The sequence below is a fragment of the Medicago sativa genome, chromosome 4, assembly GCF_051527215.1.
Source record: "Medicago sativa cultivar Bolivia chromosome 4, Bolivia_mono, whole genome shotgun sequence".
In the NCBI taxonomy this organism is placed as follows: Eukaryota; Viridiplantae; Streptophyta; class Magnoliopsida; order Fabales; family Fabaceae; genus Medicago; species Medicago sativa.
Genome location: NC_140752.1, coordinates 93,691,531 through 93,705,740, shown reverse-complemented (window position 1 = coordinate 93,705,740; position 14,210 = coordinate 93,691,531). Strand labels below are relative to the sequence as shown.

The window sequence follows — 14,210 nt, the reverse complement described above, 5'->3', positions numbered from 1 at the left end:
TTTCGTACCAGTAACAATGATAACCCATTAAAGAAATATTCTAACAGAGTTCATTCTAATGCATTGCTTGGGTTTAATTCTAGTGAAATTGAATAGATGGGACATAAAATTTCTCCAATAGATCAAATAAGACAACATAACGCTTCTTTTGGCTTTGATTGAATAGACCTGTCACTGCTTGTGTCCCCTTCCTTCTGAATATATCCCAATGATTTAAGAATCTATTTAATTTGTTCTGAGCAGATCATAAAAAATTGCTGGCTTTCTGTATTCTGACAAGCATATGGTCTGAGAGCATAACAACACCATAATGTTAGTACTCACTCAAATTAGGTACAAACAGATTCATAAAAAAACTGCATTTTATTGAGTGTGGATCACCACCACTCAATAAAAAATTTACTAGTCACATATACTATATTTTTATTATCTTACAAAGCAAGTTATTCACTATTCATTTACCTGCATTGCAAATGCCAAGTGGATCAATGTTGCCTCAGCCCAAGGCCTTCCTATAAACTGAAGACCAATCGGTAAACCCAATTTATCATAGCCAACCTGTGTGATAAAGGATGATAGAGCCGAGTTCTCTAAAAAAATGATTACAATTAAGGTGTAATGTGACAAATATAACTGTCAAAGAAGAATATACCGGAACAGTGACAGCAGGAAGTCCCAGGAAGTTTCCTGCTATGGAATACCGAATAAGTGCAGCTGAATTAATGGCGACAAACAAATCAGATTTTATGTTACCAGTATCTTTATAAGCAGCTTAGGCTTAGGGTACTCTCACTATAAATATGGCATTAATACCAGTTAAACTGAATCTATATACCTCCATTGACATAGTCAAGTTCACCAGTCTTCAGTGCATCATCTTGAATTGGGTATGCAGTCACACTGTAATATGTATTAGGCATATGTTACCCATGAAAAAGATTGCTACATCTTAAAATATAGGTATCATGTTAAGTTTGAGAAAATGGGACAAACCCTGTTGTTGGTGACACAATGACATCAGCCTCGGAAAATATTTTCTTGTGAAACTGCAATTGGCGATTCCTGTGTTCATAAAACATATAACCATGAGTGGATTATTAAGGTTTAATAATAAGAGAATAGCCTAAAGTCACATGATTAATTAAAAACCAATTTATGTTTTTTAATCTCTATCTTTCATACAAGATGTGATAGTTAATATTAAGTATTAACTCATCTGAACTAGTCCTTTCACTTTATACATTTTGTATGTGTGTGTTTAGGTATAGAATAGAGTAAAGGGAAGAGTGCAGGTTTAAAATTGTCTAGTAGGTGAGAAAACTTTATCACTGTTTTCTTTTACTCTTGATTCATGTTATTGAATTTAACATAAATTTTCTGAATTCCTTGGTCTAATTTTTCACATCATTTAATAAGAAAACATTGTCATGTATTACCTAATTTTCTGAGCTTTAATATACTCCATGCTGCTGAATGCACCATAGATTTTAAGGGCTACCCTTGCATCCCATCCAAAGTCTGCTAAATTTCTTCAGTGGTAATTTTAGTAATGTCAGTAATTATAACTCCCCAAGAGGAAAATAATGAATAAACTCAAGGGTTTAAAATGTCTTACTTATCTTGAAAATAATCAAGTGAAGTGTTACACTCTGATCCAATTGTTGAATAATGTGCTAGGCGCATCACTTCTATTTCTGGTAAAGTGACATCTACAATCTTGTGTATTTAAACCAAAATTGGCAGGTTAGTAAGTAATCACTTCACTCAATGAATGGTTCATTTGTTTTATTAGAAGCTTTTTTGTGAAATTTTTCTAAATTCACATCAATTAGTCTAGTAGTCTTACCTGTTTGGTTAAACAGTTGAATTAAGTGCTTATTATATAAGCTATTTCTATAACAAAATATAAAATCAATTCGATTTGTTTTTATCTAAACTATAAGTTGTTTTCATAAGCTATCATGAAGAACTTATGGAAATAAGCTGAAAACAGCTTACGGACATGTCGTAAGCTATTTCCATAGGTTCTTCCGAACAGTCTCACATGTGATTATGCCAGTAGATAAGCTCAAATAAGTCAATACAAACAAGCATGATAGTTAAGACAGCATTCTGAAAATGTTTTTGAGTTATATTTTTCAGTACCTTCCAACCATAATGACCCTGGAGCTTGTTCAGAGCACTGGAACAGCATATTCTGACATCATCACTGCAATCATCAAACCACTAATTGATGAAATTAGTGGTTAAATGACATAACTGAAGTTAGGACAACTTACTTTTTCCAATATATATATGAATAAACAACCAATCAATATATTCAATGCATAAAAATGTATTTCTGACCTTGCCATACTTTGCCAACTTGATTTTTGATATTGACTTTGTTAAGGGCAGCAGTGGAAGATTAATCTTGGCCTAAGGTATTGCTCAAAACATTTTCATTAGTTTAAAGAGATAAGGAGGAGGTTAAATTCAGAACAGTTTGTTGAACTTTACAAGCAATATGATATTTGAAATAAAGAAGTCATTTATGAAATTGAATCAGTTGTCAAAATCACTTGGAATTTGAAAAGAACAAGATCTTACAGGTATACTAGAAGGCTGATGCGATGGAATTTCGCCGCTGATTGCTGCATAACTGTAAATATTGAAATATTAAAATCTGTAAAGCCAATGTTAAAGTTTACTTGAAGAAAAAATAGCACAGAAAGGATAACTACTAACGTGATGAGTGAATCCTCAACAGTGCCTGCTAGTATTCCCACCATACCAACTGTCCAGTTTAGAGGAATAACTCTGAATGTAACAAAATACCATTATTCTAAAATCATTACAAATTACAAATTTCCAAAAGTATATATCAGCATGACAAAATGTGATTGAATCTCACCCAGAATGAGGTATACGACTGAAAGTCGGTTTCAGACCAACTACACCACAAAGTGCTGCAGGCATCCTCACAGAGCCTGGATAGGCATATGCAAAGAAAATATTGGTTCACTAACTTTTGTTGTTGATATGTATATTGTAGACTTAAATTTCAGGCACCTATGATATGAACATATTTGGTAATTTTGTATCACTCTGCTTAGAAAATAAAAGGTCAAATTCATATAAACTGTCACAGTAAATATTTTTTAAACTATCAGTCAATCGTAATCCGCCATATCATTAAAAATGTTTGACTTTAATCATAACTGTTTATAAAGTCATACATATGGTTGGTTGTGATTTATTGACAGCATAATTTTTCTATACTGACAGTGTATCAAAATTAAACTCAAAAGTGTATATGTGAAATGTTATAAAATATAATGAATGGCGAGTAATTAGCTTATCCTTTTCATCTACAAATATAAATGAAGTACCTCCCCCATCAACACCAAGTGCAACAGGACACAACCCTGCCGACACCACAGCGGCAGATCCACTAGAAGAACCTCCTGCAATCCTACTGGCATTATGTGGATTTCTTGTAGCCCTGTGGAGTGTAAATAAACAGCCAAACTCTTGTCATCAGCTGATTCAATACAATTTCATTAATATATAGCTGAGCAGGCACAAATAATGTAACAAAATGTGAATACTAGTATAACACATGATTTCTTACCCATAATGTGGATTTATACCGCTAGTTCCAGCTCCAAGTTCATGCATATTAGTCTTCCCGACAAGTACAGCACCACATAATCTTAAACGTTTAATGCAACAAGCATCATCTGTACAAGGCCTTTGCTTGTGCAGCCACTTTGTACCACCTAGAGGATACCATTTAAAGACGTGCAAGTCAATAATGAAATCAGAAGCTAAAACATTTCAAATTTCAAATACATAACTGGCTAGTAACACCTTGCACTACCTGTAGTAGGATATGGCAAACAATCTATTTCATCCTTGATAGCAACAGGAACTCCATCCAGCACAGATATAGGTTCTCCTACAAAAACAACATGCACCAAATTAGTATCAGAACTCAAGAGAGGGTTGAATGCACAATCACCACACATCAACATATGAAATATATGTTAGAACATTAAGTAAGTTGAATACAACATCTTCTGGATTTCAATAGCATACGAAAACAATTCACATATACGAGTTTCAATAATATTGTTAGATAACATTAATTATCAACTGAAAGATCTATGGTTTTGCAAGAGAGGTCTTTTCATTTTGAATTGTCATTTGAATTGATACTATAAAGTACCTTTCTGATACCGAAGAGTTGATTCATTTGCTTGTCTAAGTATATCTTCAACATTGTAGTTAATGAAGAATCCCATTTGAAGTGTAGGTTTTGAGGATTCATCAACAGCAGCTATGAATCTTTCTGCAACCTGTTCAAACGAAGAAGAATTCTGATGAATAAATAATTACCGAAGATAAAATGAATTTACGAAAGCATAGTTATTCAATGTAAAACTTCGAACAATAAAACATCATGGCTTTGCAAACTTGTGCTAATGACCAAGTTTTTTTTGAAAAAGTTAATGGCTAAGAATTAACACAAAAATGATAGGATTAGGACTTGAAGAAAGAATATCTAGGAGGTGAAATAGTAATACCATGTGTGGTGTTATATCTCCTGAGCTGTAAGCTCTGAAATAGTCCATTATGGTCCACCGATTAAATGAAGGCTTTGTTCCATTAATTGGTCTTTGTAAAGTTGTAGGTAAGCAATCTATGGCAAGTTGAACTTTGTCTGGTGGAGTCAAAGCCAAATCCAGGGATTTAACTTCTTTTTCATTGTGGTCTGCTAGATTAATTTTAAATCAGTAATCCACTAAATTATTCAAATATCATAGACACATTCAACACAAAATGAAATCTATGATTATTGCAAGTATCCTGCAAGAAAAATAATATCCATATTCACAATATTTTGCAGTGAATTTCCTACTAGTTGAAAATAACAAACCTTCAAAATGATGTAAGGGAACATAAAGAGGTGGCTCTTCTATATCTGCATTTGTAATATACTGCAGATAAGAAAAAACATTTGCTCAGAATTTGGAAAAGGAAAATGCTATTTAAGTTGTATCCATATGATTAGTCTCTTAAAGTCCACAAAGTTGTTGTAAAAATATATGAAAAGTTTGATTGCAAGGTGAAGATGAGTTCTTGAATCAGAACACAATTTCAAGAAAATAGAATGCAAGTGACTATAGAACAAGAGCATACCTTATGAATAAGATTATTTCCCTTCAATATATACAATAGAAAAGCTCCAATTATTCGACACTCCAAGAGCCAAGCGACAATCTTGACCAAGATTCCAGTCATGCGTGGAGCTATATAAATCAAATGAATCATATCATGATCATGGTTGTAAGTAAAACATTAAAATTTACTTACAATCAATGGTTTTGAAATAAAAATTAAATTCGAAACTTGTAATTGAAAACTGGAGAATATTTATATCTCATTCTAAGCTAACTAACTAACTAACCAACATATTCAATACTGAAACTCCTCTGCATCTGGCGGATACAGAGTTGTAAAGTATCATAATTAAGTGAAAAAATGATAACATACTTTCTATAAAAGAAACCATACCATGCTTTCATGTCATACTCAAATCAATATTTTTAAACTGTAAGAAATGGTAATAAATAATAAAAACAATGGATTATGAACCTTTAACATTGGCTTGGAGATAGAATTCAGTACTATCAGGGCCTAAATTGACATCCTTCACAGGCTCGTAAACCACACGTTTGCTTTTGAACAAACCCATCAGTCTGAAGAAGTTGTTACTCTTTAGAAGATGGAGAGAAAAATGGAAATGTCAACAAAAATATTTCATATTATAGGAAGAAGGGTAGGCGGTGATGGCAAGAGGATCAAAACATTAATTTAACGTACATATATATTCTTAGTTTTGATATTTATGATTTGGATTTGGCATGATAACTACTAGAAAACATGTCATTTTCACTATAACAGTGAGAAATTTGCATGCAAAAAAAAAAAACTAAGAACTGAACATTATTATATTCCTCCACCTATTCTTATTCCTGCTTATATATATATATATATATATATATATATATATATATATATAGATTCCAAAATGTTTTTTAAGTTCTTTTGGAGCACTGTAGTTTTTGTCTGAAAGCTGAAAATTTAGCCAGCTCATTTTTATAGTACTTTCTGAAACTACAGTCCCCACAACCACGAGGTTCGTTTGTTTCTTTTTTTTTTTGACAGAAGGTTCGTTTGTTTCTAAACATGTATATGTATGTACTTCTAAGATTTGCTTGATTTGAAGTAATAACAAATTGTTTTTATTTTAGATTTTACTAGAAAGATATTACTTAATTTTCATTTTATCGCTTGATTTTAATATTTTGTATAGAAAATACCGAAAACTTTTTTTTTTATCGCTTAATTTCTTTTTTTTAACTAAAAGTGACATTTTTATTAAGACAGAAATATTTTTCCAAACCAGGTCATTGCATAAAGATCAATTACCTAGAGTTTAATCTGCAGCATTAAATTTTTAGTGGTCCATTGCAAAAAAGTTGTTACTGTGCATGATGTTTCTGGGGTTCACTATAATAAACCAGATCTACAGTAGTATTAAATTATAAATTATTATTGTACCAAAAAAAATTTCTATAAATTATTAATGTTGTGCAGTCCTAAAAATTCCGGCCATTTAATGCTCTGCCATAGCTCTTTCTAAGAGTTTTAAATTACTGAAAAGCTTTGTTGGAACCATCTCCAAGTCGTGCAAATGAAGCAAACGAAAATGTTAGTAACTTTTTTTGTTTGTTTGAGGGGAAAAATGTTAGTAGGGCAGCAGGGCCTATGGATAATTAATTTGTGAAATTGGTATCTTAATATTGAAAAATGACCTTTAGTTTGTACTTAATGGTTGAATATAATATGATGGTGATGGACAAAGTCAATGTATGGCTAAGAAATTGTAGAAACTAAAGTTTTTGAATGTTATATCAAGATAATGATTTTGGTAAGATTATTTACATAAAGCATGCAAGCGTTGTGGTTAGGAGAGAAATTTTACCAGGTCAATAGGTATTTCTTTGCTATAATGATCATCACAAGCTGCCACTTAGTCTGCAGTAGTTATACCAAACCAGTCAAGTAGAATGGACTAAATCATCTTATTAGGTAATATAGGTTCAGACTTCAAGCTCGTGACAAGATCCCTTAGGTTCAGATCAATGCATGCATGTGTGTATTTTTATTATTAAGAAAAAGCCTATTTTAATTACAAAATTATTACAGCATATTACTTCTGCTCAGTTTTGCTTGTGTCTGCCAAATGTCAGGTTATTCATCACTTTAAAAGTAATTAAAATGATCTAAAATAAGTTTATGATATTATGCTTTGCTTTGATTGGTATCTCTCGCAAGCAAGTACGACGCCTGTAGAGTATTAATATACTGATGTAATGTATAACGAACGTTAAGGAAAAGATAAGATATGACAGTTGGGAATATAATGATGATAATAACAATCTGATAAGGAAAATGAAAAGCGTGGTAGAAGCCATCAGGATGGGCCATGTAAAATAGTAGTACCCCTTCCTCAAATTTTATAAGCACCACATATTAATGAAGTTAATGGTGTAATGTCCACAAATCCTAATTCAATTGACTCATTATTTACTCACTTTATTGATTTCTCGCGCGTCTTTGAATTATATAATCCAACAACATAAACACCCTATAAAAACCTCAAAAACACGTAAAAACATTTCAAATTTTAGAATCCGAACAGGACGCGCGAGGAACTCATAAAGTGGAAAAGTAATTACTTCAAAAATTTGATCAAATGAGAGCGAAAACTTAATTGTGCTCACAGATCGAAAACTATAAAAATGGTGTTAAAGTCTTTATCATCAACGGAAAGTGAGAAGATACTACTACTAATATTGGATTATCGAAAGTGACAGTCTTAGCTCAGAAGAAGCGATGTGTACTTTTTTTAAAGGGAAATGTTAACTTGTTCCCTTGGGGCATAAGTTAAGTAACCAAAAGTAGAAGTTTTTTCTCGGAAATTGAGCATTCAATGTCTTGAAAGTTTCAAAAGTTATCTTTTCAACATAAAATTTATTACTTAATTCTATTTTAAGTTCCTTAACTTGTGCCCTTAGGGCACAAGTTAACATGACCCTTTTTTAAAAGTAGCAATATGTCTTGATATAGTGCTATTAATTAATTGTATTGCTTTTATATTTCTGCGGCTGCATTTAAATACCTTCTTAATTCGTATAAGTTGCATTGTTTTGGATCTTTCTAGTTTCGTTAGCATGTGATCGTGTTAACTTCCTCAGCAACCCTGTAAGGCAAAACTAGGCAAATTAGGGATGACCTAGACTTGTGTAGGTTTCCCCTGAAAAAAAAAAATTATACTCTTTCCTTCAAGACAAGGTTTATGGTATGTAGGCATGCATGATTTATATTTTAATAGTACTCAAACTATTCAAATTAAAACCTTTTTTTTATAAAAGGCAAAATCCGTTCAAAGCTCATAACCAGTTGTGTAATGGACCAATAATTACTTTTATAACCATGTCACAATAATATCAACTAAATATTATAACTACCAAGAACCAAGTGTTTAGTTAGTTCTCAGCTCAGCCATAGATGGAAATAAAAGCGTGAGTTACTAAGCATTGAGGGTCAATGAACTCCTTTGAGGAACTGCACCATAATGGAGTCAGACATTTGCTTTTCTGATTTTCAATACTTCCTAAAAACACAAGTAAAATACTAAAATACGGGTAGTTAACTACCGCTAGCTTATAACTAGAAAAACCGGCAGCAGTTAACTGCCGCTGGGTTTTTTGGTCATTTACTTGTGTTACTAAGACACAATGAATGTCAAAACAGCAATTGTCATGGAGTCATACAACAAAGTAGACCATAAAGCCCAGCCTAAAATGGCAGAAACTAGAATGTTTTAATCTTAACAATATTTTTACATTTTTACTCAAAAATAAAATTTAGGAAAAGTTAGTTGATAAAATAACGACTCAAAGTACATAATTGAGATAAAGAATATTGTTAAGATGTCTATTGACTAAGGACGACACAGATAAAGACATTAACTTTCTTCATAAGTTGAGAGTCGTTATTGGCAGGGCTCCATATATTACCAGATATTTGATCCTAGAAAAGCCAGTGATACAATATGTTCTCAAAACTATCATAAAAATTGATGGCCATAGATGAGGCTAAAACTTAAATTGAATAATTGGTGCACTGGATCTCACACTTATAAAGATGGATCAATGATACCCATCTTGCACAGTCATTTGTGATGCCAAGAACAAGGCCATAACATTTAAATGCTAATATGCTTTAGTCTCTACATAAAAATGCTATGCCATTCTATATATACATTAATCTGAACGAGATGTGGAGCCTGAAAGGACCTTGGATAAGCTACCCTGTAGCAATGACACTGAATCAATAGCAGATTTTGTAAACCAGCTGATCCCCACTTTAAGTCTATGTTCATCTGTTGGTAACCTCATCAAATAAGCTATCTTCCTAGCTGCAAAAACAGAAAAAGCTCAAGCTTATTTTTCTTCTTATTAATGTTTTTAATAGGGTTTCCAGCATAATAAAGAATGGCATGTAAGACCAAACATATGGACATACCAGCATGGCCAACAGGGCCTTCTAAAGTTAACCCGTCAACAAAACTCGGAGAAATTGCAGCATCATTTCTTCCCAAAGTCATCATCTCACCTAGGTTCTGAAACCTAGCACCCAGATTAAGAATAAATAGTGTTAGGTGTACATTACAAAACAATTAAACAAATTTATTAGCAAATAACAAACTTCTGAGTCTGACACTTCCCTGAAGATCGCTATGATGGGACTTTTATAGGACCAGATTGGCTTTTTTCCCTTTTATTAGCAAATAAAAACTTCTAAATGCAACAATACCTAAATGGCAAAAGCGGACGCCCATTGATTGCAGCCCAGAGATTCCAACCAGTAAAGTCTGCTTGTTGAAATGCAACCTACAAATTTAAGGAAAACAGTTGTCAAATAAAGATGATGGTATGCTCAAAATATATACATTTCCTAGTACTATAAGATTAGATACGATGTCAATAAAATCACACCTGTGCAGTGGCTGGAAGGATCCTTCCATTTGAATCCCTTAATGCCGAAGAGTCGCCAAGAGAAAATATCCGTGGGTGACCCTTGACACGAAGAGTTTCATCTGTTTCCGCCTGTCCCCTGGCATTAAGTGGAATAACAAATGGTACGTCTGAATATTCCAGATGAGGAAGAGGAGGTTTGGATCCAACAGTCCATAATACCAGATCTGCTTCAATGATTTTACTCTGCATTCCTCTTTCAGCAGGTTGTAGCTCCAATATATACTTTTCAAAATCAAGCCCTTTAGGGGTATTTGAAGACTCGGATTCACTGGCCATCCGAATACAGTTGACAAAATAACCCAATAAAAGTTCAACCTTCCTGGATGAAAGAACCTAACATCCACAGCATAATGTTTCCTTTCAGAGATCATAAAATTTCTTACAATAATATTGGTAATGAAATTTAAGGACTTAAATTTAATGGTAATAAAATACTACTGCTGCTGTAGTTTAAGAAAAGGGATAATTGCATGCTGGAGAAGCTTTAACAACAAAACCAGGATTACAAGTGATGGTTAAAATAGCATTCGGTATTTCAATTTCATCCTGGGGCACTGATGTAGCATTCAATCATGGCTAATGCTTATATAATTTAGGCTTAAGTTATTCACAGATCAATTTGAAATGTGTTTGTTAGAGAATATGAATTATTATGTATAAGGAAATTATGTATTCAAACTTCTCAGAATTAATTTCTTCCAAATAATTTTTATGAGTAGGTTAAAGTAGTGTTTAGGAAAATTCAACTAGGTCCTACAGTTTAATTTTGTAATTGAATGATATACTTTAGAAACATTAAACAAGACCGGATCCCCATATTGCTAAAGAATATGGCGAACATGGAGACCATATTAAAAAAAAATCAAAACTATGAAGATCTAAATATAAATTTCAAATTACAAGGACCCGTTTAAATTTTTATAAAAATACAGGAACTTACAGAGTAATTGCTCAAATAAATTATCGAGTCTTTCTAAGAGGACTATACATGTTTTCTTAGGCATCATTAATCTTAAGCAAGGATCAACTTGTCTTGACATATAATTGGGTTACATAATACATACATACATTTCTTCAACCCAAACAACAAATAATCACATTGTAAACTTGAGCACTTAGTTTTTAGGTTTAGAGTCACTAGAACATTTAAATTTTTATGTTATTTAACATCTTCAAACATAAAGCTTTGGCCTCTAAATATCTGACTTCACTCAATCACATTTTATCAACATGAAATTGTATAAAAGAAAAATTTAAAGAGAAACGATATATCTCACTGCCTTGCCATAGAGAGAAGTGCAAAGCAACATTGTGGACCATCACCTAGTTGGCCAAGGCTGTACAAAATAGATATTCAAGTTCCAGAAAGCATTAAATTTAAACTCTAAACAACTTACTTTCAGTGCGGCTTCCCTATTGCCAGGTGGGGCAGTTGGGCAGATCATTGTATCAACATTAATTGCTCTCACAATTCCTCTATTTTGTAATCGCTCTGCTACTGTTGCAGCTAATTCGACCCCAGAGTAACCACAACCAACAATAGCCACACTAATTTGGTAGTCCTTACCAAAGGTCTTTCTCTCTAATATTGTTAATCTATTGTTAACTTTCTGCAACAAGACACCCGCATGTGAAATCAATAAATATATAAAGTTTGCATATTAGTCCTGAGATATTAAATAATTGACCCATCCTTCATTGCACTTACGCGTGTATCCTCTAGAGTTGAGAAAGGAATTGCGAATTCTGTTGCTCCTGGTACAACATCGAGTTTAGCTTCAGCTCCCAATGCAAGAACCAGCCTGGCTGTCGAAGAAATGAAAAATGTTCAAATTAATAGAAACTATACAATTCTATACACTATACACTGACAGTCCACTTCATTTACAAGTAAAAAATAGATGGGTTCATTATCCTTTAGCAGATATTTTAGATACACAGAAACATTTCAGAATACTACAACATAGGCATCTTGCCCATAAACTCTAATCATTACAATAAGAATAAACTTAAGAGTGTGGTCACTGAAGGTAACCCATTTTTCACACCTAGATCAATATGCAGAACACCAACCCAGAGAAAAACATATCATCTTAGGCAGAATATAAAACATAATTGATGCCCGGATACCCTGAGGGACTTAAACAGTGCATAATTTGTACCAGTCGTATTCGATATGAAGGCCACTTTCAAGATGAACAGTTCCTCCACGAGTAGATGCGTTGGATCCATTCACTCCCAAATGATCAGAGGGCTGCAAAACTTTTACTCTGTCTTTCAAAAACTGCACACCAGTGTTGGCCAGCAAATCCGAGAAGCGAGGAGCTATTTCCCATTCATCCACTTCTGTATGCCATAATGTAAATCTGCTTAATCGTATTTGAATCAGAGAAAACTGCAGTTGTCGCATAAATATAATACTGCATACCACCAGATAGAAGCTCGTACAACAGTGGCTTGAAAACAAATCGTTCCGACTGATCGACAAGAGCAATCTGTTCCATATCAAATAAGGAATTCTATTAATATTCAAAACATCCCCGAGAAGCAACAAGTGCAGAAAAGCTACACAATTAAGTCGCATCACAGTGAATGGGTATAAGATAGTATCATAATGATAGTTGTACAATCAACTTGCAAAAGAACAAAATACATGGAAGCTTATCATGTGGGTGAGTTAGGCCGTCTTTGGATAAACAACCCAAGCACCTAATAGCATAGGTGTTTATCATATAAGTGTTTATGTATAACCTACTTCCATAATAAAAGATAAAATAAAGCTAAACTGTCTTCATATAAGCTATAAGTTGTTTTCATAAGCTATCCTGGAGAGCTTATAGAAATAAGTTAAAAACAGCTTTTGGACATGTCATAAGTTGTTTCCATAAATTCTCCCAAACAGTTTCACAAATGCTTATATCTGTAGATAATCTCAAATAAGTCAATCCAAATAGATTTCTAAACCATACCTCACCATGCAATTATGACCTATGATTAGTGTCGTCAATCGCAGATAGAGGAAGATAGAGGATTGTTAAAATTCTGCTATGCAATGGGGCTATAGTGCCACTATAGCCGCTATTTGACAACACCATTTTATCACACCATTTTATCAACGAAGATGCTCCTAAGTTACTCCTATCATTGGATTTTGCATCAATTTCCATAAGCTAGAAAAAACTGAATCAAATTTCAATGTTAAAACACTTACCTGCGGTTTTTTATCCTCAGGCCACTCAAGTGATTCCAACCTTAAAGCAGTGTATAAACCACCAAATCCACCACCTAATATACACACTCTAGGCTTCTGCAAGGGATTAATCAGAGAGTAAACACAAAATTACAAACAAATTATCAAAATCTATACAAATTCAATATCGAAAAATAAAAATGTAAAGATTCAAAACCTTGTTATCAGGCCACAAGAAATTCGCGTGCGCCTTTATGGTTTCGGATATCTCATCCACAACACCACCATTGCCGCCATTTTTGCCCGAAGCGAAAAACCGTAACTGTGACCGTTTTCTGTTAGAGTTAGCGAATAAGGATGGATTTGTTCCACTGCTTCTCCAATTGCTCGGAAACAGCGTGCTCCATTGTTTCGCTCCACCTAATAGATGAAAAAAAAATGTGAATATGATAGTGTGTGGTATTGAAAGTAATTGTTAAAAGAGGAAATAGTGATAATTTGATTGAAGAGAAAGAAAGCGCGTACGGTGAAAAGCGACGAGGGAGGGTGATGCGGATAAAGCAATGTGTGACATTGTGAAGAAGAGATGGAGAATGAAGTTAGGGTTTGGTTTTTATCGACGAAGTAGTAGTGGAGAAATGAACGTTGGAGAGTATAGAAGAAATGATGAAGCAAACTCTATTGGTATGGTTGTTCTGCTTCCACGCTTTCTGCCACTTCCCGATTCAACAGTTGCTATCCAAATGTTTTTTTTGCCTCGTGTTATAGTGCTATCCAAATGTTTTTTTTTGCCTCGTGTTATAGTATACTCCTCCGTTTTAAAATATAAACAAAATTCACTTTTTAGGTTCATTCATTTAAGG

The 14,210-nt window shown here is 33.3% G+C and overlaps 2 protein-coding genes across 3 annotated transcripts; both read right to left on the bottom strand.

Moving 5' to 3' along the window:
• LOC146933958 (fatty acid amide hydrolase-like) lies at positions 1–5,995 on the bottom strand. Of its 2 annotated transcripts, none has more exons than XM_085705765.1 (20): positions 5,641–5,995; positions 5,185–5,294; positions 4,922–4,982; positions 4,569–4,756; positions 4,211–4,340; positions 3,863–3,940; positions 3,614–3,761; positions 3,372–3,484; positions 2,894–2,969; positions 2,728–2,799; positions 2,590–2,641; positions 2,347–2,418; positions 2,146–2,226; positions 1,616–1,716; positions 1,437–1,529; positions 994–1,062; positions 836–900; positions 653–714; positions 463–558; positions 1–288 (listed from the first exon to the last, which is right to left on the bottom strand). In XM_085705765.1, exons 1-20 carry the CDS (start codon positions 5,738–5,740, stop codon positions 226–228), a joined length of 1,830 nt encoding a protein of 609 aa, XP_085561891.1. In that variant the 5' UTR covers positions 5,741–5,995; the 3' UTR covers positions 1–225. The 2 variants fall into 2 exon arrangements, with proteins under 2 accessions (XP_085561891.1, XP_085561892.1); XM_085705766.1 differs by having other exon boundaries at positions 653–687.
• Positions 5,996–9,087: 3,092 nt separating this feature from the next.
• NDC1 (NAD(P)H dehydrogenase C1) lies at positions 9,088–13,979 on the bottom strand. The gene is made up of 11 exons (XM_085705764.1): positions 13,873–13,979; positions 13,565–13,767; positions 13,369–13,464; positions 12,586–12,652; positions 12,320–12,503; positions 11,866–11,959; positions 11,555–11,767; positions 10,116–10,490; positions 9,934–10,010; positions 9,643–9,746; positions 9,088–9,535 (listed from the first exon to the last, which is right to left on the bottom strand). Exons 1-11 carry the CDS (start codon positions 13,919–13,921, stop codon positions 9,381–9,383), a joined length of 1,617 nt encoding a protein of 538 aa, XP_085561890.1. The 5' UTR covers positions 13,922–13,979; the 3' UTR covers positions 9,088–9,380.
• Positions 13,980–14,210: the final 231 nt, after the last annotated feature.